At 40.8% G+C, this 27448-nt stretch overlaps 1 protein-coding gene across 4 annotated transcripts in view; it reads right to left on the reverse strand.

Moving 5' to 3' along the window:
- Window positions 1-5282: 5282 nt before the first annotated feature.
- SPATS2 (spermatogenesis associated serine rich 2) overlaps window positions 5283-27448 on the reverse strand; it is a 124743-nt gene continuing 102577 nt past the window's right edge. For all 4 annotated transcript variants that reach the window (XM_070410302.1, XM_070410303.1, XM_070410304.1 and 1 more), the window contains 5 exons: window positions 24756-24814; window positions 19697-19806; window positions 13272-13374; window positions 11904-12130; window positions 5283-10593 (listed from right to left, as the gene is read on the reverse strand). In XM_070410302.1, the coding sequence (XP_070266403.1) occupies window positions 10279-10593; window positions 11904-12130; window positions 13272-13374; window positions 19697-19806; window positions 24756-24814 (814 nt within the window). In that variant the 3' untranslated portion in view covers window positions 5283-10278. The remainder of the gene's footprint in view (window positions 10594-11903; window positions 12131-13271; window positions 13375-19696; window positions 19807-24755; window positions 24815-27448) is intronic.

Consider the following 27448-nt stretch of genomic DNA (forward strand, 5'->3'; position numbering starts at 1 on the left):
TCAGGAGGACCCAGCCTCCGCTCCCCGCCCCCCTTCAGTCCTCGAGAACTCGGCTTGGATCTGGAGGGGAAGCTGGCAGAGGTGGGGTGCGTTGGCTCCATCCCCCCTCGGGTGAGGAGTTGAAAGGAGGGGCCAGGCGCCCGGAGAGGAGGCGGCCCGAGCAGTCTCCTGCTCGTCTCTGGCGCTGCGTCGGTGTCCCCAGCCTCGCGCTGCCAGCGCCGCTCCTCCCTCCCACGGTTTGCAAGTGAGCACGGCTACCGCCCGCGCCCAGAGGAGCCGCCGGGGCCAAAACAGCAATTTGTTCCCGAACGAGTGAGGCTGGCGGCTGTGCACTCCCCACCCCTCTAGAAGATACACCCAGTGTCACCAGTATCAGAAAGGAGAGTCCGCCGCTCCACCTACCACTCGTCCACAACGAGGGCCAAGGCCCAAGCACCTGTATTAAAATGAACTGGTGCGTTTGGGAGGAAAGAGAGGAAGCGTACTCTGAATCCTGAAATCCTGTTCCCAGGAAGAAAGAGCCTAAAAAGGAGTCTGCAGCTCATGCTCCCCACCTCCACTCCCACCCTCACGAGGGTCCTGGGCTGCAAAGTAACCCTCCCTTAGCCGCTCTTCTGTGCCCCTCCAGGTGACATTCAGGCATTCTGCTAAGGAGAGGGTGCAGGTTAGGGGTCAGCTCACCTTGAAGACGGGATGAGGCAGGCAGTGGTTGAGAGCACCCACCAACTTGGGAACCAAACTGGGTCTGAAAATAGCTCTGCCACTTACTGTGTGGTTTTCCTTCTGTGACTCAGTTTTCTTATGTGTGAAATGGGGATGATAACACTTCAGAGGATTGTTAGGAATGAGTAAAGGACCTAGAACAACGTGTGCCATTTACACCATGTAAATGTTTATTTGATTTTGAATTTTATAGGAGCCCTGGTGAAATAAGCATGGTAGTGCTAGTTACACTTCCATTTCACAAATGAGGAAACAGAGGTAGAGGTATATAGTTTTTACCAACTTGGTTACTTTCAGCAAGTCTCTCTCTTTCTCTATCTGTCTGTACCTTGTTACCTAAGTTCCTAAGTAAGATCTTCCTGCCTTTTCTTTCCACCTCCCCCAACCCCCAAACACACAAGGGGCAGGGACCCACATTAAGGAGACAGTAAAATGGGGATTAGGGAGGAGTTGAACAGAGCGCTGTGAAGTTGGAGAGCACTGGCTTCCTCACTGTAATCTCATTTCTTCTCCCCTCCCCGCAACTCCAGTCATTCAGCCGTGGTGGGTGTCACAGGGAGAGGAAGGTTGAGGGAGAGCCGTGCTCAGAGATAGCTCAAAGCCACTGTCAACAAGAAACTCAGGAGGCTGCGTTTTGGAGCTGCGGTGGGAAGTCTGTGGGAGTATTATCTACAAAAGGAACAAGGAGAGAAGGGAAGAGCAAAGCAAGGGGCGGGGGGAATTCAAGGCACAAAAGATGGAAAAAGTCCCCCTCCCCCCAGGCACAGTAGGAGTTAGTCTCAGTGTGCAGTGTGGGTGAGAACAGGTGGCTGTCGAGGAATAGAGCCCAGGGCCCCTCCCTTCTCCATTCTTCCTACCCTCCTTTCTGGAGATCCCGGTCTGTCTCTTGGCCAGTGTGGCCATGCCCTGCTTCTCAGGCTGTGTTGTGTGGTGGGAACATCTCAGGCTTTCAGGTCATAGTAGTCTGGGCTCTAACTGTCACTGAACGAACAGCTCAGTGACCTTGGGCAGGATGGGTGTTAATCTCACAGAGCATCAGTCCCTTCATTTGTAATGATCTTTCCTCAGAGGATTGTTGAGTTTAGGAAGTGGTAGCAGTTGTTGTTAAATGTTCCCCTGAACGCTTGCTCTGGCCTCAGGTGCTAGGACCACTGAAATGAGCTCAGAATAAGGCCTCACTGAAGGTTCCCCTTCCCCACCAAAATAAACAAAACATTTTGGAATACTTTGAGGCCTTCAGTACTTGGCCACCTCTTGGCTGTCTCATATTAGGCCATTCCTTTTTTTATGTTCAATGATGTTTATTATAGCATTGTTTATTATTGTTTAAACTTTATTTTACCATTACAGTTTACATTTAATAGTATTTTGTATTAGTTTCAGGTGTGCAGCATAGTGGTTAGATAATCATATACTTTACAAAGCCATTTTTCTTTTGTTTTAGTGGGTGATCCTAGCTACTATGAGAAAATAACAATAAACTTTCAAACAAGGAAATCCCGGAAGGCCCATGGTTTTATTAACAGGTAAAGAAACTGTTTTATGTCTCACGGCTAGTAGTGGTGGAACCGGGTCTGAACCAAGGTTTGACTGGGTTGACAGCAGTATGCTACTGTGCCACACTGCGGGGGTGCTTGGTCCGGTCCTTTGGTAAACAGCCCATTAAAAGGCAACAGTATGGTCATTTTGATGAGTGGTCAGTTAGTGACCTGTAGTGAGTGCCCACTGTAAACAGCAACCTGGACTTCATGCCCTGCCTGCCGGAGGGCAGGCTACCACAACCTTGCCTGGAGCCAGCAAGGGAGTGAGGCTGAGAAATCTCAATCTCTATGTCCTAGCAGCACCAGAAAATGGGTTTGTTTGAAATCAAGTTACAGAGAAAGCCTAACTGGGTTAAGCTGAAGAGAGACATAAAAAGGAGACCTGACTTTTCCCTGAGGAATCAGAGTGGGTGGTGTTCATTCCTGCTGTTTTGACAGCAGTGAAGGGGCGGGCGGACTGCAGAACAGTTGTGCTGGTTGTGGTGATGGTGGGTGAGTTTCCTCACCCAGAAAAACCTTCTTCAGATAGTGTTTCCAAGGAGTAGCAATGCAGGTAATAAAATCCCCTCCACACCGGTATGAAATAACATTCCCTGTCTCTCCCCTGGGCAAGCCTGCCCTGCTCCCCTTCACTCCTGTATGCTGCTGTGCTGGTGACTGCGTTTACCCAGGTAGTGCCTTGAGCATCTGGCCTGCCCCATCCAGAGAGCTCAGAAATTGGGGGTGAGGGTGCACTTTCCTGACAAGTATGACAGACAGATAAGAGGGGCACCATGCTGGGGAGATATGCACTCAGAGGAGAAAAGGTACAAAAGGAATATAGGATGACTTATTTTTTTTTGTTAGTAAGGTCTGTATGGCTGGAGACAGGGGAAGTCTTTCCTCACTTTTTAACTGGGCAGGAAACACAAAAAGCAAAAGTTATGGTGAGTGAGCTTTCAATTGGTCCCGGGTTAACGTAGACACTAGGGTATTGTTCTGCAACAGCTGGCATAGTAATGAAGTAGTTGCCATTGTCTCCACTTTATAGTCCATGGAGAGGTCCAAAGATATGATTTTCCCAAGGTTTGCTGCTCACATGACTACCAAGCTGTGAAGTCAGAATTAAAATCCAAGGGTGCGTCTCAAAAGTCCAGGGTCTTCCCATTCTACCACACTGTCTAGCCACCAGGCACAGCTTCTAAGAGTTTAAGGAAGAGCTAAGAACTCTATTCCCTTCACCTGCAAAGCGGTTGAGGCAAGAGCTAGAACAGCCGTGGGCAAACTACGGCCCGCGGGCAGGATCCGGCCCGTTTGAAATGAATAAAACTAAAAAAAAAAAAAGACCGTACCCTTTTATGTAATGATGTTTACTTTGAATTTATATTAGTTCACACAAACACTCCATCCATGCTTTTGTTCCGGCCCTCCGGTCCAGTTTAAGAACCCATTGTGGCCCTCGAGTCAAAAAGTTTGCCCACCCCTGAGCTAGAACCATTCATCTAAGCCTCAGAACTCAGCATAGTGCCTAGTGCAGCGGTTCTCAACCTGTGGGTCGAGACCCCTTTGGCGGTCGAACGACCCTTTCACAGGGGTCGCCTAAGACCATCCTGCATATCAGATATTTACATTACGATTCATAACAGTAGCAACATTACAGTTATGAAGTAGCAACGAAAATAATTTTATGGTTGGGTCACAACATGAGGAACTGTATTTAAAGGGCCAGAAGGTTGAGAACCACTGGCCTAGTGCATAGTAGGTGCCTCAATGTTTGAAGGGAAAAAATGTGCTTTAGTCAAGTTGACTGATTTTACCAGACCAGCATTATGGTCTGGTACTCTGAACTGGTTAAAATAGTGACAAAATAGCTCCTTATATCAGCTGGTGACCTACACACAGGTATCATTTTGGAACCTGTTTCTTCCATGAAGTGTGCTGCTGTATGGATATAACCCTCACCAGGTGGGGCAAGAAGGTAGGATGAACCCAATAAATCAGGCAAGACAAAGCCTCATGTTATTAAGTCAAATGGCAGAACTCCCAGGGGCAACAAGTCATTCTTCAACTGACCTCCAACAGTATAGCTTAGTCCACAGACTGATAACCATGCATCCTGACTTTTCCAGGTCACTCCCAACCTAATGTAGTTATCCTGTTTCCCCTCCATACATACATTCATACTCATAAGTCTGTACCCTGGTTTGGGATTCTGAAATAAGGCCACCTTACCTATAAACCACCGAACAAACGCCTGATCACCCCTTGCGTAGTTCTAGTTTAAGTGTAGGACCCAGCCCTTAAAGTGGTGCTTCCCCCATTTCACCCTCAGAAGACAGCATGGCTCATTAATGCAACACTATTACCTTGAATTATTTTATCCGTATGTATCAGTTGCCCCAACTGGCTTATCAGCCCCTTGAAGGGATGTGTTTTGGTTATCTTTGTCTTTCCTCAGCTTCCAGCTCAGCACCTGTACTAAGCACTCCCAAACACTGTTGGCGCGAGTGTAAATCCATGCATCTTTAAGAATACTTTACCAATGAGATCCAGCAATTCCACTTATAGGAATTTGTCCTGAAGATACATATTCACAAATGAGGAATGATATACATATTATGAGATGCTCATTTCATCAATACTTATAATAGCAAAAACCTGAAAACCATTAGTAGGGACTGGATAAACTAATTATGATAAATTTATACAATGAGATACTATCCAGCCATAGGAAGAACAAGGTATGTTTGTGTATACCGACATAAAAAGAGGTCTAAGTGGTATAGTGCATTCTATTACCTAAAGCAATATACAGATTTAATGCAACCCCCAATGTCATTTTTTAAAGAAATACAATGAAAAATCATCAGATTTGTATGGAACCACAAAAGACCCCGAATAGCCAAGGCAATCTTGAGAAAAAAGAATGAAGCTGGAGGTATCACACTACCTGACTTCAAATTATACTATTGAGCTAGGATAATCAAAACAGCATGGCATTTGCAGACACACAGAATGGAACAGAATAGAGAGCCCAGCTATAAAACAACATGTATATTGACAAATAATTTTCAACAAAGGAGCCAGAAACACACAATGGAGTCAAAATACTCTCTTCAATAAATGGCGCTGGGAAAACTGGAAAGCCATATGCAAATGAATGAAAGTGGATTACAGTTTGTCCCATGTACAAAAATTAATTCAAAATGTATCAAAGACCTAAATATAAGACCCGAAACAAGTTACACAGAAGAAACTATAGGTACCAAACTTATGGACCTTGGTCATAGAGAACATTTTATGAACTTGACCCCAAAGGCAAGGGAAGTAAAGGCAAAAATAAATGAACGGGACTATATCAAACTAAAAAGCTTCTGCACAACAAAATAAAGAAGCAGCCAATCAGATGGGAGATATTTGCAAACAGTAGCTCTGACAAAGGTTTAATTTAAAAAATATATATAGAACTCATAGCCCTAGCTTGTTTGGCTCAGTGGATAGAGCGTCCGCCTGTGGACTGAAGGGTCCGAGGTTCGATTCCGGTCAAGGGCACATGCCTGGGGTAGCGGGCTCAATCCCTAGTAGAGGTGGCCGATCAATGATTCTTTCTCATCATTGATGTTTCTATTTCTCTCTCCCTTCCTCTCTGAAATCAATAAAAATACATTAAAAAAAAAAAAAACTCATAAAAAACACCAGACAAACCACCCAATCAAAAAGTGGGCAGAGGACCTGAAAATACTCCTCTCTCAAGAAGATACAGCCAATAGATATATGAAAAGATGTTCAACCTCACTGGTAATTAGGGAAATGCAAATCAAAACTACAATCAAAAACCCCCTTATAGCCCTGACCAGTTTGGCTCAGTGGATAGAGCGTTGGCCTGTGGACTGAAGGTTTCAGGGTTCGATTCCGGTCAAGGGCATGTACCTTGGTTGTGGGCAAATCCCCAGTGGGAGGTGTGCAGGAGGAAATGATCGATGTTTCTCTCTCATCGATGTTTCTGACTCTCTCTCTCTCCCTCCCTCTCTGTAAAAAATCAATAAAATATATTTTAAAAACAACAACAAAAAACTCTTATACCTGTTAGAGTAGCCATTGTCAATAAGACAAGCAATAACAAGTGTTGGAGAGGTTGTGGAAAAAAGGGAACCCTCATCTATCGCTGGTGGGAATGTAGATTGGTACGACGACTATGGAAAGCAGTGTGGCGATTCCTCAAAAATTTGAGAATAGAGCTACCATATGACCCAGGAATCCCTCTCCTGGGTATATACCCAAAAAACTTGAAATCACAAGCTATATGCACCCCTATGTTCATTACAGCATTATTCATGGTGACCAAGACATGGAAAACAACCAAAGTGCCCTGCAATAAAGGATTGGATGAAGAAGATATGGTACATGTACACAATGGAATACTAATTAACCATAAGAAAGGATGAAATAGCTCCATTTGCAACAACATGGATGGATCCTGAGAACATTATGCTAAGTGAAATAAGTCAGTCAGAAAAAGCTAAGAATTATATGACTTCACTCATATGTGGGATATAAAACTGAAACTTGTGAACACAAATGGCAGTGTGGTGGTTGCCTGAGGGAAGGGGGTGGGAGGAGGAAAGGGTCCTAATATATGGTGACAGGGGGATCTGACTTAGAGTAGTAAGCGTATGGTGTAACATACAAATCTTATAACATAGAAACCCACACCTGAAACCTATGTATTCATGTTGACCAATGTCACCCCAATAAATTTAATTTTAAAAAAGTGGTATACATTCTTACGATATATATGAGCTAGTACAGAAAATCTCTGAAGGGAACACAAGGTACTTAAGAGTGGTGGCCTCAGGGGAGGGGGCAAAAAGTCCAGAGTGGGATGGAGGCATATTTTTCATCATATGCACTTCTGAACTGTTTAAATTTATTATTAATTTATTTTTTAGCATTTATATATATATATATATATATATATATATATATATTGATTTTTCATAAAACAAAAAATCTATTATAAAAAGTGAGAAATGAAAAAAGCAAGGTTATAGAAGTATGAATAGTTTGATTCCTATTTATATAAAAGAAAGAAAAATATATTTGCATGTTTGAAATTTAGAAAATTTGTGGCAAGATATATATGAAACTTATCAATGGGACAAGATAGGGGAAGATTTTTTATCTTCCATCATGCATCCATCCTTTTGTACCATCCTTTTGTTGCTAATCCTCACCTGAGGATATTTTTTCCATTGATCTTTTTTTTTTTAAGAAAAGAGTGGCAGGGAGGGAGTGATGGAATTTTAAGAACTGTGATAAGTAAGGGGCCTAGGAAATACTGATGTTCATAATGAAGCCATGCTAACTGAAATGTTCTCTCTCCAGAGGCATATAACTGCCAGAGATAAGCAATCTGAAGTTTCAAGTCCTATCTCTAAGTTGGGGAAAAGCAAGACATTGATCTCTAAGAGGCAATGGAAAAGGAAGGAACAATGATGATTAGGCAGGATCTCTTTGACCAGCCAGTGGGAGCTGCCCAGGGTTCAGAGCCTCTCTTCTCTTAGGAAGGCCAGATCTATATGGAGAGCAAGGAATGGCTGCACAATTCAAACTTAAGATAAACCTAACTTATCTTTATCGAAGAAAGTCAAATTGGCAAATTTAGGAACAGAATATCTACAACAGAAGATCCTAAATGAACTATGGTTTAGACATGATTAAAAAAAATCGCAAAACACATACAAACAAAAAATCTATATATTCCTGTGTATATATACATATATGCCTTGAAAAATCTATAAAGGTATACACCAAATTATTATTATTTTTAAAAAATATGTTTTTTTATTCATTTCAGAGAGGAAGGGAGAGGGAGAGATAGAAACATCAATGATGAGAATCATTGATAGGCTGCCTCTTGCACGCCCCACACTGGGGATAGAGCCCGCAACCCGGGCATGTGCCCTGACTGGGAATTAAACTATGACCTCCTGATTCATGGGTCAATGCTCCACCACTGAGCCACAACAGCTGGGCTACACCAAACTAAGTCATTACTAAGCCTGAGGAATAGAAACTTTAACTTTCTCCTTTTACATTTCTGTATTATTTGATATTTTAAATACTACTTTTGTAATTAAAAACAAAATGTAGAAAAATCTTCATAATTTTCAAACTTTTTATGGTCACAGAAAAATATATTCAAATACTTTTCTATAAGATTTTAATTTCGACTTAAAGACTGTTTTCATAAACAGTGGCTTCCCATCTGTCTGGGTGGTTAAATACAGTTTTGCTTGGATACAGAGATAGACCTCAGAATCCTTCAAGGTTGTTTCAATTTCTGAATTTCCTATAAAGTAAGGTAAGCAATTAATCAGAAAAGCAGGGTTTTTTTTTTTCCTGACACCCAGCAGGCTGATGGTGTTATTGGACAAATTCCCCCAAATGAGGTGATGAGCCTTTTAGAAAATGGCTTCCCAGTACTCCTTGACTACTGTTTTCATTACTGAAAGACACACACAATCTCTCGTCCTCTCTAAATCTGTTCAACCAACCTGAACCAGGCAGCTCAGCTTCAGCCAAAGAGCCAGGGGAAGCCCCGAGGCAGCTGAGTTCTGCACCACTGCCACTTATAGTCTGGGATTCAGACTTGGGAGAACAAATACTGGAGAAATAAATCGCTCTGCTGTTATTAAATCATAGATGCTGGAGTGGGGATAGGGTGCAAGGGTCTGGCACCGATGCCACCTGCTACGTGCGGGAGCTCAATTATAGTTACATTCACTACTCCTGTCGAGGGACAGGCAGGGAGGAGGGGTGCTGATATAACCTTTGGTTGCCTGGGAGAGCTGTTGGCAGCTGTGGTTTTTCTAAACTGGTAAGCTCTCCTTTGGAAAGTCATTCCCTATCCTATGAATCTTTCCCACAGGAACAGCTGCATTTGCTCATTCTGGCTCTTCACATTTTAATTTGGTTCTGAAGCTAAGCAGTGGACAGATGACTTAGGCATCAGACACCCTCATTTAAGCCCTGAACAAGCTGTCTCAGAGACTTCTACCACATGAGACTCAAAGAAAAATAGATAATGAAATGAAGTCACTTGCCGCTGGGAAACAAATGTGGGAACATTTATGCAGTTGTTTTTATTTACTCAACTCTAAAGATTGACTGCGGCAATTTTTTGATGAGTAACACTTAGATTAACACTAATTACATAGCTATAAATTTGATTCAGGATAAGAATACGATTTAGAATGAGAATAATAACAACAAAAATCTTCAAACATTAAAGCAAAGAAATACTTTTCCCCCTCTTTTAACTTTAAATAAATGCTATTTTCCCATGGGCTTCCCTAGACATGTTTGCAGTCTAAGGAAATTAAGGAAACAAAGCTTTGGATATTTTGAAGAAACTGCAGGTTAAGCTATCATGCCAAGCGGGAGACTGAAACCCTGATCTGAGTGTCAATCTCAGGCACTTTGTGAGAGGCAGATTCTTAAATATTTCCTAGTCTTTTTTCCTTTTCACCAATTAAATTTTCCACTTCTCTGACTAATTCAGTGCAGTACACAATCCCCTCAGTGCCTCTCCTGGTTAAACTGTTGTTTAGAGGGAACCTGACAGGCATGTGTGGCTCCTCTTAGACTGGAAAGGCAGTAGGACTAGCTCCGACCCATCCACTCCTGAGAGCCTAACCGTGGGGGCTGCTGAGGACGGCCTCTGCGGGCAACTGAAAGGCCTGGTGCCCTGGGAAGAACACTGCTTACCCTTGGGAAACTTGGCCATCATTGCCCATGATTGCTAGTAGAAATGACCAATCAGAATGAATCCAAATCACGGGGAAAGGTCAAGGGAAAAAAAAGATTGCCCTCCAAAAATAATGAGGAAAGGAGGAAAGAAATATTTAGAATGGTAAAAAAACTGATATGCGAAAACGTCTTTCTGTTATTAAATCTAACTATAAGTTTCCTAAAGTCCAGTTATCAAGTTGAATTATGTGGGATAAAGGAGAAAGGCCAATTGGAATTTCCCTCAAGAGTTCACAGCTGCAGGATGAGAGGTCCTGGGTTTGCGCTGGGGGAGTGGGCCCCTTTTGAATGAGGGCTTAGGTGGGCTGGGTTCCATGCTGGCTCCAGTTCCATTGCTCCCTGCAGAGAGCGCCTGGCCCCGTTCACTAGCATTTCCTGGTGCCTGGGGTTGTGAACTCTGATACCTGGAACCAGATGAATACCATGAGCTATTTCTGTAACGACCCATACTGTCATGTTGTCCTTGGTTCGTGGGGTCACTGAACTTTTGGCCTTGCGGCCTGCAGCCTTGTCCTCCTCGTCGGTTCCCCGGCAACACCTAAGGACGAAAGAATATGATGTCCAAAACACTCTGGCATTGTGGTACTCCATTTGTTCCAGTTTAGTTTATGGGAGTATTCTGACAGCATAATTGTGGTAGTCCATACTTGGGACTCAATGATCTCTCAAGATTCACAGAATTCTGCCTAATTCAACCTAGCCACTGCATCAGAAATGATCATTCTTTCACTATTTTTCCCTGCCTTTCACCCCTAGGCTCTTCTCCACTGAAGAGGAGTTCACTTTTCTTTAGCTGGGCACATGCTAAAGAAGGAAGAACATTCCTTGGGTTGTTACAAGCCCTCAATTGGGCAAGTATCTTATCACATGTCTGAGCTTTGCAGATGATAAATAATTTGTAAAGATAATGAACATTTGTTATAATAAAATAAACATCATTATGATCTGCTTTGCTATATAAACCATAGATTCAATCACACTGCTATGACATGCAGTACATTTTTACATTACAACCCAGGAAGTTTATGGCATGGGATTTAATTTTGTCTTCCAATTTCAATTCTGAAGAATTACTGACAGCACTGCTTTCAATTGCTCTTGTGTATCTTTTTCAAACCAAGGAAAAGAAACTATGGATTATGCTTCAACTTTCTAGTGTTCACTCCCTATGGAACCAAGTTCACACTCTCTCCGGTATATTCTATGTTGTACTTCTAAGGAGTTGCTGCTTCATTCTGGTGAACCTGCCACTGTGGTATTTATCTACCTTGAGATGGGTGCACAACTCCCACTGTGACTAATTACCAGGCGTTACTACCTACGACAGCTAGAATCACTGCCAACATCAGAAAGTCAGCAGTCTTGGCAACAGGAAATCTAAACTGGCTGGTGGTTTGGAACATACATACCAAATGCTTTCTCTGGAACTAACAGGCTGGAGGGATTCAAAATAGGTGTGGAATGGGAATAAAGAGAGGAAGGTAATGTACTGAACTGTCAGCACTTAAGCAGTGACAATCTATATATTTAAAAAAAAAAAGAAAAAAGAAAAAAATAAACTGCCCTAACCGGTTTGGCTCAGTGGATAGAGCGTCGGCCTGAGGACTGAAGGGTCCTGGGTTTGATTCCGGTCAAGGGCATGTACCTTGGTTGCAGGCACATCCCTAGTAGGGGGTGTGCAGGAGGCAGCTGATCAATGTTTCTCTCTCATTGATGTTTCTAGCTCTCTATCCCCTCCCTTCCTCTCTGTAAAAAATCAATAAAATATTTTAAAAAATAAAATAAAAAATAAACTGTGAAAATCTGGTAGCTTTCTTCCTGACTAGCTCAGTGTGGAAGCCAGGTTACCTGGCGATGAGGCTGACAGGACCGGCCACTGGAGTCTGCTCTGCCTGCAGGAGTCTCTCCTGGTGCTGAGTTTTTCTTGTTAGTACTTGTAAGGCTGGGACCAGAGGCACAGGTGGAAGCAGCAGCAGCAGCAGCAGCAGCAGGGGCATCACACAGGCTACTCAGGGACACAGATGTAACTGAGCTACATCGCGATCGGGTTGAATAGCTGTTCTTTGGATGGGACACTGAAACAAATATAAGAAATATGCGGTCATATGATGAAAGAGGATGAAGGGTAAGGTTTTCCCCATTTCACAAGAGCAATTTAAGATAAAGAACGCTTATACATAAAATCGGTAACAAAAAGGAAAATCTCCCTTCTGCCCTCTTCCTCCAAATTCCCACTGCTCTTAGAAATAAGCCAATAGTTCAAGACCAGAGTGACCTATCCCCCCACCAACTAGTGCCTTCCTGACACTTCCTACTACTTAAGGTCCTGGCTCTTCCTACTACCTAAACCTAGGAATAACAATATAAGCCATACATACAGTTCCTACGTGAGGAACACTCTAAAGTACAGACAAAGGAACACTACAAAGAAAGACAAAGGTAAAGAGTTAATCTTTTTAAAAAATTTTGAATGATGCACAGTATAACTAATCAAGATTAGTTAATATGAACAGAACTAGTCTTTACAACAAACATGTATCTTCCTAGGATTCTTTCGCAAAAATAATCCCAAACTTAAAATACCAATTTAGCTGAAAAATATTAACATTTTCAATTCGAATTTTGTCAGAATTCAATGGTTTAATGCTCCCCACTAGATTTTTTTCTTGGTGTTAAGCCTGGACTAGTGCTGAGTTCACAATCACTGCCCTAGAGCCAGCATTTCACTTTCATGAGATGGAAAGAACCAAGGAGCTGAGCTCAGGATTGGTGGCACACAAATTCTCACCTTAGAGGCACCACCCTCTTTGAAGCTATTGTTTTATCACCTATTGTATGCCAGGCAAGGTAGGTATTATTATCTCCATTTTGGAGAGGAATAAAATGAGGTTCCAGAGGAATAAAATGAGTAGAGGCAAACTTGGTCTGACTCCAGAGCTCCATGCTCTTTATACTTCATATCATACACTCTCAACTCAACAGAGAATGGATGAAAAAAATGTTATTGCAAATTTAGGGAGCCCATCCTCAGTGCTCCAAGCATCTGCATCCACTGGCTTCTTAAAGATCTCAGAGCTACTTTTCATAAAAACAAACAAAACACAAGAGGCACGAAAGAAGAATCAGAAGAGAAGCCAACCAGCACTTCAGTCTCTAATTAGTACAGTGGGTCTTCTCATCGCCATCTCCAGTGCCCGGAATCTCTTGTTATCTCACCTTGTCCAAATGAATCAATGTTCTTCTTTAGGGTCTCCACGTCACAGGTGAACCGGGCTACTCTTCCCAGATCCTCGTCATATTTACGTTCGCTAACAAAGTGCTGGAAAAAGGGCAAAGAAAAGCCTCCAGGTGAGACATGCAGTACACATGGGATCTACAGCTTGCTATGTATGAATGAAACAGAATTATTTTCAATTGAATTATTTTTATTGTTTCAAAGTTTGCTCAATGGCCACAATATTACCAATGCTGAGTGACTGACAAAACTCAGTCATTTTCTTCAAAGCCCAAAGAGAAGTCTATTTAGCAGCTTTATGAAATACTACATGATGGTCAAAGCCCACTAAGTAAAATCACAAGAAACTGCAGAGAAAGGAGAAAGAATTTATAGAGGGCCACTTTCCGCTATTGGCTACTCTCCACATTGTTTCATTTTATACATTTTATATAGCTCACAGTTTATAAACAGAAGCAGCAGCAAAAAAACACTCTTAAGTTACAACAATGATTCCATTTAAAGAGATGGTCTGGTTCTTTAGTAAAAACTTCCTTAGGAAACCCACTTCAACTCTTTGTAAAGTAGAATTTGTTAGTCCTTGAAATAGAAACAATTTCTTGAGATGGAAAATCATTCATGTGAAAAAGTCAACTTCACAAACGAGAAGTTTGTGCTGCATGTAATTTAACCCTTTTAAGCTGACTGAGTTGAGAAGCAGTCAACCCCTTGGGTCAAAAACTAACTATACTACAGGGAGTGAGGGACTAAATACATGTTAGGAATAAAGTGTTTCTGAGGGTCTATTTCAATAAACAATTTCTAACGTAGCCTGGAATCACTTTAAGATGAAAAGGAGATGAAAAAGAAAAGTTATAATTCTTCTAGATAAAATTCAGAAGAAGTGAACTCCTTAGAGCAGTCTTGGCAGTGGTCTAATTCCACTTTGGATGTTCAAGGGGAAGAACTGAATGCATCAGAATCCTTGAGATGTGTCTAGCAGTGAAAGGGAAAGAAGAAATAAAAATTACGGCTGGCCTTTGAAGCCCTAAAACTTCAGGGAAGCACACAAAGCTCTGTGACAAAGCCTTCAACATGTAATATCAGTCTGAGATTAAGTCTGAAACAAATTCTAGAGTTTGTTGAGCCAAAGACATAACAGGAATGACGGAAATAAAATGATCTGGAAATCAGACATTTAAATTGCATAGCACCCACTTCAGTACACTCAAAATGTGGAGAGAAACAGATCCTTAGTCAGCCTGCAGAAATATTTCTAGCAGCTTTTCAACCACGCGGGAAGGAGAACAGATGAAGCCTGTAAGAGCCAGAATTCTCATCTTAATCCCAAAGGGGTTTCCGGCTTCTCCCAGATAGTTGAATGAGACTGATTGGCATCACTATGAAGACGACTTTCTATAAAATTTAGTAACATAGTTTTAGTTAATCAGAAAATGGTAATTAAAAATTTGCATTGTTTTGCTATTTCACCCCAATAGAGTCTAAGTGGAAGAAGTGAGAGTAATAACATAAACCTAGGGTTTGTGTAAAATACTGAATCAGAGTGATGACAAAGATACCTGTAAGGGCTTAGGTGATCTTTCATCTATGTTTTTATTTTACAAAGGCTGTTATATAGCCTCTGCAGCAAGTATTCCACTTAAATATAGCAATAAACCTCGTGTATTCAGAAAGAACAGAAGTTAAGGGCTCAGCATTAGAGAAGGCCAACTCCCCTTGTCTATAAAGCTCATAGTTTATAAACAATTTTTTAGAACCCCAGTGTCTCCAACTATCAATGAATACCCTGACCTCTCTAAGGTTCCCATGCTTAGTTTCAGAAACACTGCTCTCTCTTTCTTTCTTTCTTTTTTTGTTTTGTTAATCTTCAACCGAGGATATTTTTTTCCATTGATTTTTTTTTAAGATGGGGGTGGGGGGAGAGAGAGAGAAACACTGATGTGAGAGAGACATATGCATTGGTTTCTTCCTGCACATGCCCCAACTGGGGCTGGGGATTGAACCTACAATCCAGGTATGTGCCCTTGACCGGAATCAAACCCATGACCCTTCAGTGTGTGGGCCGACGCTCTAACCCAGTGGTTCTCAACCTTGGCTGCACATTAGAATCACCTGGGAATCTTTTTAAAATCCTGATTTCTGGGCCTCATCCTCCGGAAATTCTGTTTCTTTGTTATGGGGTGGGGCCACAAAATTAGTAACAAAGAGACAGAATTTTCGGAGGATGAGGCCCAGAAATCAGGATTTTAAAAAGATTCCCAGGTGACTCTAATGTGCAGCCAAGGTTGAGAACCACTGCTCTAACCACTTAGAAACACTGGCCAGGGCAGAAACACTGTTCTTTAGCTAAGAATTTAAAAAGTACACGTGTTAAGAACCCTAAAGATACCACCAAAAAACTACTAGAACTGATAAATGAAACCAGTAAAGTAGTAGGAAACAAAATAAATATTCAGAAATCAGTTGCATTTTAATACACCAATAATGAACTAATAAAAAGGGAAACTAAGAAAACAATCCCATTTACAATTGCATCAAAAAAATAAAAATGCCCAGCCAGCGTGGCTCAGTGGTTGAGCGTTGACCTATGAACCAGGTTCGATTCCCTGGTCAGGGCATATGCCCAGGTTGCTGGCTCGATCCCGTGTGGGGTGTGCAGGAAGCAGCCAATCAGTGATTCTCTCTCATCATTGATGTTTCTATCTCTCTAGCCTCCTCCCTTCTTCTCTGAAATCAATAAAACTATATTAAAAAATAATAAAATCAATAAAAATTAAATACCTAGGAATAAATTTAACCAAGGAGGTAAAAGACCTATACTTGGAAAATTATAAGACACCAAAGAAAGCCCCAACCGGTTGGCTCAGTGGACAGAGCATCGGCCTGTGGACTCAAAGGTCCCAGGTTCGATTCCGGTCAAGGGCATGTACCTTGGTTGCAGGCACATCCCCAGTGGGGAGTGTGCAGGAGGCAGCTGATCGATGTTTCTCTCTCATCGATGTTTCTAACTCTCTATTCCTCTCCCTTCCTCTCTGTAAAAAATCAATAAAATATATTTAAAAAAAAAGACACCAAAGAAAGAAATTGAAGAAGATACAAATATAGGGTGGGCAAAAGTAGTTTTATAATTGTTCATATGGAAAATACAATAATTAATAAATAATAATACAAGAATAAATTCTGTGTTTCTCCTACACACAACTGTAAATCTACTTTTGCCCCCCCCCCCCTTAAAAATGGAAGCATATACTGTGTTTACAGGTAGGAAGAATTAACATCGTTAAGATGTCCATACTGCCCTACCCAGTTTGTTTCAGTGGTTAGAGTGTCAGCCCTTGGTCTAAAGGGCTCACAGGTTCGAGTCCCATCAAGGGCATGGCATGTACCTTGGTTGCAGGCTTGACCCCTGGCCCCCATTGGTGCGTGCAGGAGGCAACCAATCGATATGTCTCTCTCACATTGATGTCTCTCTCTCTCTGTCCCTCTCTCCCCCCCACTTCCTTCCACTCTCTCTAAAAATCAATGGAAAAATATCCTCAGGTGAGGATTAAAAACAAAACAAAACTGTGGAAGCTCCTCAAAAAGTTATAATGCAATTACCTTATGACCTAGTGATTCCACTTCTGGGTATATATCCAAAGAAACCCAAAACATGAATTCAAAAAGATTTATGCAATCCTATGTTCACTGCAGTGTTATTTACAATAGCTAAGACATGGAAGCAACCCAAATGCCCAGCAAAAGAGGAGTGGATAAAAAAGTTGTGGTAACCCTGGCCGGTTGCTCAGTGGTTAGAGCATTGGCCCTCAGACCAAAGGGTTGCAGGTTCGATTCCCGACCCCCGTCTGGACTCATGTGGGAGCCAACCAACTGATGTGTCTCTCTCGTGTCAATGTTTCTCTTTCTTTCCCCCACCTCCCCCACTTCTATTTTCTCTAAAAATCAATGGAAAAAATATTCTCCAGTGAGGGTTAAAAAAAAAAAAGTTGTGGTACATACACAAAATGGAATTTACTCAACCATAAAAAAGAAGGAAATCTTGCCATTTGCAACAGAATGGATGGATCTAGAGCAGTGATGGCGAACCTTTTGAGCTCGGCGTGTCAGCATTTTGAAAAACCCTAACTTAACTCTGGTGCCGTGTCACATATAGAAATTTTTTGATATTTGCAACCATAGTAAAACAAAGACTTATATTTTTGATATTTATTTTATATACTTAAATGCCATTTAACAAAGAAAAATCAACCAAAAAAATGAGTTCGCGTGTCATAGGTTCGCCATCACTGATCTAGAGGGTATTATGCTAAGTGAAAGAAGTCAGACAGAGAAAGACAAGTATCATCTGATTTCACTTTCATGTGGAATCTAAAGAATAAAATGAACCAAAAACAAAAACAAAAACAGAAACAGATTCATAGATACAGAGAACAAACTGATGGTTGCCAGAGTGCAGAGGGGAGAGGAGAGAGGGGTTGGGGTTATAGATGAAAAAGGTGAAGGGATTAAGGAGTACATATTGGTAGTCCCCAAACAGCCATGGGGACGTAAAGTACAGCATAGAAAATATAGTCAATAATATTGTCATACTATGTATAATGCCACGTGGGTACTTGAAATGGGGGGGGGGGGGGGGGGGGGAGAGATCATCTTGTAAATTATATGATTGTTAGCCACTATGTTATACACCTAAAACTAAAATAAAATAATATTGCATGTCAACTATAACTGAAAAATAAAATTTAAAAATTTAAAAAAATATGAGTGTTAAACACAAATAATCTTTACAGATTATAATTAACATCTCAAATTGCTCATTTTTCTCTATAAAATCAGAATCGACCAACCATTTAAATATTTACTGAACACTGTCCAACTGGTGTGACTCAGTGGTTGAATGTTGATCCATGCATCAAGAAGTCACAGGTTCAAGTCCCAGTCAGGACACATGCACAGGTTGTGGACTTGATCCCCGGTGGGGGCTGTGTAGGAGGCAGCTTATTGATGTTTCTCTCTCATCAATGTTTCTATCTCTCTCTCTCCCTTCTTTTCTCTCTAAAATCAATAATAAAACATATTTAATAATAGCCCTGGGCAGTGTGCTCAGTGGTTAGAGCACCAGCCTGCGCACCAAAGGGTTGCAGATTTGATTTCCAGTCAAGGACACATCCTGAGTCTTGGGTTCACTCCCTGCCCCTCCCCCTGTCGGGGTGCATGCAGGAGGCAACCAATCGATGTGTCTCTCTCACACTGATGTTTCTCTCTCTCTTTCTCCTTCTCTCCCTCCCTCCCTGCCTCTCTCTCTCTTCTAGTCTCTCTGAAAAAGCAATGGGAAAAATATCCTCAGGTGGGGATGAACAAAATACAGACATACATACATATATACATACATAAATTTATTGAATACCTATTATGTGCCAAGGTACTATGCTAGGCTGGAGAGACAGCAGTTTTGCCATTGTAAAGTTCACCAGCTAGTGAGAATAACAGATTAATCAAATGTACATGGAATATAACTGCAATGAAGGCACAAAATAGGAAGAAAATCAGGAAGGATGAGAAGTGACTGTGTGCTGGGAGTGGCAGGGAGGGAAGAGTATTTTGGATAGATGAACGGCATGTGCAGTAGTCCTCCGGCAGGAAGGAGCAGGATGTGTCTGCAGAAAGGAAAAGTTAATATGGCTGGAAATGAGAACAAGGGGGCATGGTGTGAAAGGATGATGCTGGCAGAGCCAACTGCACAGAGTCCTACAGGCTGAGCTAAGGATTATAGTCTTTATCCTAAAGCAATGGAGCCCTGGTCCATGGCTCAATGGTTAGAGCTTTGCCCCATGCACTGAAGGGTCACAGGGTTCAATTCCCGGTCAAGGGCATGCATCTGGGTTGCAGGTTTGATCCCAGGCCCCAGTTGGAGCATGTTCAGGAGGCAACCAATTCATGTGTCTCTCTCACATCAATGTTTCAAAACAAATAATAAACGAAATGGAAAATTTGAAGCAGGTTACTGCAGTGTGAGGAACAGATTTGGAGGGATGGAGAGGGAGAATAGAATAGAATCAGTTATGAGGCTATTACAGCAGTCCAAGCAAGAGATAATAGTTACTTGATCATGACAGTGGTGGTGGAGATGAAGAGAAAAGGTCAGATCTGAGATTCAGTAGGAATTCAAATGGACAGGGTCTGCTGATAGATTTCACGCTGGAAAGGAGAAGTTTCCCAAAGTTTCCAGCTTAGAAAACTGGATAGATGACAGTATCACTACAGAGAAAGGGAACCTGGAAGAGGGCCAGGTTTTGAAAGGAAAGACCATGGGTTCAATATATTAGATATGGCCATGAATTATGGAGATTTGCTACTTTAGTCCCGGAGGGCAAGAAGAAAGGCAGAAAGAAGAAGGAAGTTTTACCTTGATATCAGCTCTGAGCTCAACCAACTGCTCTTCTGACATTCGAACAGCCACATCAGTCATCTTCTTTAGAAGTTCAGCTTTCTTTTGTCGGCTGAGCAAAATTTCCACTGTAGAGGAAAAATGAGTATAACTCTATGTTTTGGCTCAATAGGATAAAGAACTGGAAATATAGGCCTTGCTGTATGTATTTGAAGAGCCAAAGGTCCAGTTTCCACCTTCTTGAAGGACTCTAAAGGCAGTTACAGGTAAAGACTTCATGAAATAAAAGACACATAAATCATTTGTCATTTCTCTTTTTCCTCTTCCCAGGAAAATACATTTTTTATCAAGAAATATAAGTTAACGCCCTGGCTGGTGTGGCTCAGTTGGTTGGGCGTTGTCCCATGCACTGAAAGGTTGCCAGTTCAGTTCTCAGTCAGGGCACATTCCCAGGTTGTGGGTTCAATCCCAGGTGGGGGTCAGAAAGGAGGCAGCCTTTCGATGTTTTGTTCTCACATTGATGTTTCTCTTCCTCTCCCTTCCTCTCTCTCTAAAATCAACTTAAGAAACTTTTAAAAGAATCATATAAGTTAAAAAAGAATATGCACACATGCTAAAAAAGACACCTAGAATAAAGAGCATGAAATGAAAAGTTAAAGTGTCTCTCCTACTTCTGACTTTGTGGTCCCCTCCTCAGAGGAAACCAGTTTATTTCTTATGTATACTTCCAAATATATTCTATGCATATATAACACATACCTCTCTTACTTTTTTCTTCTCCTCACTCATGCGAGTGTATCATATACATGGTCCTCCCATTACCTTAGCTATTTTTTTAAAAATAGTTAATGGAAAACTACTTTTTAAAGATATTTTTAAAAATTGATTTCAGCCCTAACTGGTTTGGCTCAGTGGATAGAGCGTCAGCCTGCGGACTGAAGGGTCCCAGGTTCGATTCTGGTCAAGAACATGTACCTTGGTTGTGGGCACATCCCCAGTGGGGAGTGTGCAGGAGGCAGCTGATCGATGTTTCTCTCTCATCGATGTTTCTAACTCTCTATCCCTCTCCCTTCCTCTCTGTAAAAAAATCAATAAAATATATATTTTTTAAAATTGATTTCAGAAAGGAAGGGAGGGAGAGATAGAAATATCAATGAGGAGAGAGAGTCATTGATTGGCTGCCTCCTGCATGCTCCCTAATGGGGATCGAGCCCACAACCCAGGCATGTGCCTTTGACCGGAACTGAACCGGGGACTCTTCAGTCCGCAGGCTGATGTTCTATCCACTGAGTCAAACTGGCTAGGGCTACCTTAGCTATTTTTATTTAATATATCGTGAGGTTCAATTCCTATTAATACATTGGATCTCCCTCACTGTTTAACAGCCACTTAGTAGTCTGATATATGGATATACCATAATAATTTATCAAGTTTCCCTAATGATGGATATTTAGGTTGTTTACAGCCTGTTAAGAAACATGTTTAGCATGCTCCCAGATGTGTAACTCAAATATGACTGAGAAGGACAACAAACAAACTAAAAACCTCTCAGAGTAGAGAACAGAGCCAACAGAGGGCACGGGCAAAAAAAATCCTCCTATAAAGCAGAACCCGGGGCTGCTAGATAAACCAAGGAAATTTCTCTTCCACCAGGGCAGGGACTCTGCTATTCCTGTCCAGTAAGATTTGATTACTGCTTTTCCAAATGGGAATTTTTACTATAATTTTTACTATAATTATTTCTCTATCAGTATAATATTGGAGGAGGGGGCATTTAATTTTTGTTTTAGTTTATGGGGCTCCACACAGCAGTGTGCCATATCCAGACCTGTTAAAAGATCTGAAATTCCCCAGAAGTCCTGAACTTTCAGCTGAGTATACTAAAACTAGATGATGCTTTGGAGGTGATGCCATTGACGAGGTGAGTGTATTCTCATTTGGGGAAAAAGAGAGATATTGGAGGATGGACTATAGCAAAGACTGTTAATGACTGCATATTCATTCTCCTGTTCTTCCTGCCAGAAGTCCAATCTTGTTGGGTATGAAACTATTTAGGCAAAATTCTATATTTCCTGACCCTGCTACAGACAAGACAGTCATGTGATACAGTCTGGCCACTGAGATCTAAGCAGAACTCACAGGGCGAGGTTCACAGGAAAGCTCTTTAAAGGAGTCTTAGGCAGCATGTAACATTTTGCCCTTTCTTGACTGGAGCCTCTTTGACCATAAACACACTAAGAATGTCTGGGTAGAACAGCGGTTCACAACCTGTGGGTCGCAACCCCTTTGGGGGTCGAACGACCCTTTCACAGGGGTCGCCTAAGACCATCAGAAAACACATATATAATTACATACTGTTTTTGTGATTAATCACTATGCTTTAATTATGTTCAATTTGTAACAATGAAAATACATCCTGCATATCAGATATTTACATTACGATTCATAACAGTAGCAAAATTACAGTTATGAAGTAGCAACAAAAATAATTTTATGGTTGGGGGTCACCACAACATGAAGAACTGTATTAAAGGGTCACGGCATTAGGAAGGTTGAGAACCACTGGGGTAGAAGGATAGAGAAGGCTGGGTCTCCCATGTCATTTTGGAGATTCCCTTCAACCCTAGATCACCTTTCATTTCACGAGAGAAAAATAAACTCACATTTATTTAGGCCACTCTGTTAACACGTAATCAAACTCAATTACCAACTGTTATACACAGAATCCTGTAATCTATTGAGAATTAGCCAAATTTATCTTAAAAAAATAGAATTTTCAAAGAGGTACATCAGGTATTACAGCAGGCTGAACCACTTTAGCAAGTTTTCTTAACCTGCTTGCCACATATATGCCACCCACAGGTTGCCCATACCCATGTCAGGTTAATCTATAAGGACATACTTTCCTAATAAAGTAGAAACATGCCTACAAACACCAAGGACCAACAGCTACAAATGATCTATTGGTATGGCTCTCAAGATAAAAACTTGCTATTTGTATCAAATTCACTTTTTCTCAGCTCCAGATTCTAGGATTCTAAAATGGAGAAAACATGTTGAGTAAAGATTTCTACACATATCAGATTAACTCAGAGAACCTAATTATATGACTTTGAACAAGTCACATTTTTTCCAAATAACTAGTTTTTACATTTATGAAATGGAAAAAGGAAAAGGAAACCCTATCTCATGAAGTTTACATGAAGATGATATATCAGTAAAAAACCTCTGAATTGTAAAGTACTATGAACATATAAATTAATAAAACTATATAGTGTATTTTTAAAAAGCAGCACCTTAGTATTGGTAAATGAGTAATTACATTAGTGTCACTGAGGACCAGGATTTTTAGCATGGGAGAAAGGAGACACAGATATAAAATTAATGAAGTTCAGTAAAACTATAGCTCTGAATTTGATAAAATAAGATTCATGAATTGATAACTGGTTGAAGCTGGGCGGTGGGGATTAATTCTATTAGCCTCTCTATTTCAAATAGTAAGGACTATGTGTTCTTACTAGATTTATGTTATCTGAACCTTCATCTTAAAAAAAGAACACAGGCTTATGAATGGACTAAAACTGTCACATTTAGAAATTTCAGGATATATCACTCAATTTAAATGAAATCTTACCTCTGAAAAATAGTGGGTAACATCTCTGCTATATATTGAACTTTTCAGGTTAAAATGGATAAAAATTAAATTCACCTCAGTACTTCAAAGTTGCCTCCTCTGGTCCATGACCATTGACACAAATGATTTAATTGTGAGTCATCATCTTAACCCATTTCCATTCTTACCAGTTTAAAAGCAGGTTAAAACAAACAACCTTTGCCCAACAGGCATGGCTCAGTGGTTGCGTGTCGACCTATGAACCAGGTGGTCACGGTTTGATTCCTGGTTAGGGCACATACCTGGGTTTTGGCCTCAATCCCCAGTGGGGGGTGTGTAGGAGGCAGCTAATCAATGATTCTCTCTCATCATTGATAGTTTCTAACTCTCACTTCCTCTCCCTTCCTCTCTGAAATCAATAAAAATATATTAAAAAAACAAAACATTATTTTTATTTATTTTTTATTCTCATCCAAGGATATTTTTCCATTGATTTCTAGAGAGAGTGGAAGGGAGGGAGGAGAGAGACAGAGAGAAACATCAATATGAGAGAGACACATTGACTGGATGCTTCATGCATGTGCCCCTACCGGGGCTAGGGAGCCTGCAACCGAAGTACATACATGCCCTTGACCAGGAATCAAACTCATAACCCTTTGGTCCATGGGCCAAACTCTAACCATTGAGCAACTGGCCAGGGTAAGAAACAACCTTCTTAATTACAAATTTGGCATTTGATGCATGAAAGTAAAACCTGCTGCTGAAAAGCCCCAAAGTAATGCCACTGTATAAGCTGCAGTTGACTTTCATACAGCTGTATTATTTTTAACTTATACTTATAGAAATTACCAAAAACAGGTATCTGATTCTTCTGAATAAAACCCCACAAATTACCCAAGTTAGACTCTATTCCTCCAGAATCTATTTTATAAGCTTTCAAGGAACCCTAGTCAAGGTATCTTGAACCCTCAATCCATCGATTTTCCTCTACCCAAATGATTAGACACTGAGTAAAGACTGTTCTATAAACTGAGAAAAAAAAGTTCTGAGATAGCTAACAACATGAATGTATACACTAAATTGTAGGCAACGTGCAAGTCTCCTCTGATTGTGCCAAAGGAAATCTTCAATCACTGGAGAAAAATAGAATAAAATAATACTCCAGGCACCTTCAGGAGACTTTACTTTCCTAAATTGATGCTGTGGTGGAAGATGACACCATGATGAAGTCTCTTACACATTTAATTCTATATCCAAAATATTAAAGTTTGGAGATATTTTAAAAACAGGCTCTTGTAAAGTTGTTTTGCCTGAAAAAAATTCATACATTAATGCAGTACAACTGCTCAAAATTGTTTAATTAAATATATAAACTATTGTGTTGACATTTATTGAGCTTTAGCTATAGGGGTTGAGAAGAAGGACTACTAACTGGTAATGGCTTTAATTAAAGATCAATCTTACTTGCTTCAGCTTTCACTTTGTCCATTTCAGCCAGCAATGCCACTTCTCGGTCCATTAAACTAAGAACGGATGACAAAGGGGGAAAAAAGGTTTGATCAGAAATTCGAAAGAGAGAAACTGTACATTGTAATAGTGGAGAAAGACTTACAGAGTTTGTTCACTAAAAGCATACTACAAAGTAAATACTGTATGAACCATAAGGAAATTGTGTTACCCTCAATAAAGAATATTTTAAGGATTCTAATAAACAGAATTAATTCCCTTTTATTTCTATGTATCACAGCACACCAGTAGATGGCAGTAGCAAGCTATCAAACATTTCTTGGTAAATTGTGCTAAAAGCAAAAAGTCCTTATGGAAATTACATATTTCCATATATGTGCTCACATATTTTGGTCCACGAAGTTGGACAGCTTTGGTTCTAATGCGTTTACCAGGCAGTGTCCCTGCGTAGACATGGTGAATTTATTCGTGATTAGGATTTGTAAACCTTCAACATTTTGCCACAGCTGCACTCGTCTCTACTGGCACTTTAATCTTTAGAATGAAGGGTAGTCACATGTGTGCAGGTTTCTGGTAAACATTTACTAGTAATCCAGGAAATATGGAATTAAGTTTTCTGGTAGTCTTTTTACAGAAAAAGAACATTAAATGGACAATTAGCACTTTCTCCATTGCAAATGTAATTGGCATGTATAGCTTTTCTATGTCCTTATAGAAGAGCTCAGATAGTAAATAGGCTGTCCTAGTATTCCTTTACCATATCAATTTTGCTTAGTGGTGGGGAAAAAATACTAAAAATTTTAATATCTACACAACCATGAAATGTTCCAACTTTCTTCAAATTTGGAAATCAGAATGATTTCTCCTTATGAATGGGAATGAAAGGATCAATAAAAGTTCTACTCTTGTTTCTTGTTGTAAAACCAATCACACACGCACACTAATTCAATTTAGCTCAGCATGTAGTTATGTTAGCACAAAGTAGTTAATAAGGAGACTACAGTATGAAATATACAAAAAAGTATAAGGCAGGGACTTTTCCTCAAAGAGCAAAATCCTTTATAGTGATGTGCCAGAGAACACAGGTTTGATAATCATATGCATGATGTTAATAAATAGACTTGTAATGGAACAAATGTGGTTGGCATATTAATCCAAAAGCACCAGACTGGAGAAAAGATATAACTATTGTGGGGTAGCAATACTTTGTTAGGAAAGCATTTCCCAAACCTTGGCAATATTTTGCTCCAAGAACTCTAGCAGCATTTGGAATACCTAAAAGGCAAAACAAAAGCACAACTGAGACAGGAGCTGCCGGGCCTGGAGTTTAACATTACTTCTCTTCTGTCACTAAATCACCATAAGATGCAGACACCATGTCCACCAAATGACAAATTTATCTCTGACAAAGCTTGTAAACTATTTATTAAAAGACTTCAGCAAACACCCTAGCCAGTTTGGCTCAGAAGATAGAGTGTTGGCCTGGGACAGAAGGGTCCACAGTTCAATTCCAGTCAAGGGCACATGCCCGGGTTGTAGGCTCAATTCCCAACTGGGGGTGTGCAAGAGGCAGCCAGTCCGACTATGATTCTCTTTCATCAATGTTTCTATCTCTCTCTCCCTCTCCCTTCCTCTCTGAAATCAATAAAAATATATTAGGGGAAAAAAAAGATTTCAGAAAACAAGTTAGCTTTTGTGATGTAGTTATGTTAATAACATTCATAATAATCTTTAAAAAATACATTATTTTGTTTATTTCAGAGAGGAAGTGAGAGGGAGGGAAACATCAATGATGAGAGAAAATCATTGATTGCCTCCTGCATGCCCCCTACTGGGTATCGAGCCCACAACCCGGGCATGTGCCTTTGACCAGAATCGAACCGGGTACCCTTCAGTTTGCAGGCCGACACTCTATCCTCTGAGCCAAACTGGCTAGGGCTCATAATAATCTTGATTAAGAAAAGTTGCCCTAACCAGTTTGGCTCAGCGGATAGAGCATTGGCCTTCGGACTCAAGGGTCCCAGGTTCGATTCCAGTCAAGGGCATGTACCTTGGTTGCGGGCACATCCCCAGTGGGGAGTGTGCAGGAGGCAGCTGATCGATGTTTCTCTCTCATCGATGTTTCTAACTCTCTATCCTTCTCCCTTTCTCTCTGTAAAAAATCAATAAAATATATTTTTAAAAAAAGAAGACTGTCACATGACCTTGCTTTTAGCAAGGAAAAAAAATAATCTGCACTATCACAATCAGACTGTTTTGTGGCATTTATGAGCTAGTATGTTGCAATGGTACTTTTATTTCCCCCTGAGAAAAAGCATCCACTTAAATAAACTTTGTTGCTTTATTGACTCATTGCCAATCATAAAAACTTTATAGGGCAGCATATGGACAACCATACAAGCACTCCATTAAAAAAATTAGTTTAACCCGGCTGGTGTAGCTTAGTGGTTGGCCATCGACCCATGAACCAAGAGGTTACTGGTTCAATTCTGGTCAGGGCACATGCTGGGATTGCAGGCTCAATCCCCAGTAGGGGACATTCAAGAGGCAGGATGATGCTGTTACTCTCTCATCAATGTTTCTATCTCTCTATCCCTCTTCCTTCTTCCTCTCTCTTTAAAAATTAATAAAAACATTTAAAAAAAAATTCTAGCCCTGGCCTGGTGGCTCAGTTGGTTAGAGTATCATCC

Source organism: Myotis yumanensis, unplaced genomic scaffold (assembly GCF_028538775.1).
Source record: "Myotis yumanensis isolate MYYU_CA2020_CCGP unplaced genomic scaffold, mMyoYum1.0.hap1 SCAF_3, whole genome shotgun sequence".
Classification (NCBI taxonomy): domain Eukaryota; kingdom Metazoa; phylum Chordata; class Mammalia; order Chiroptera; family Vespertilionidae; genus Myotis; species Myotis yumanensis.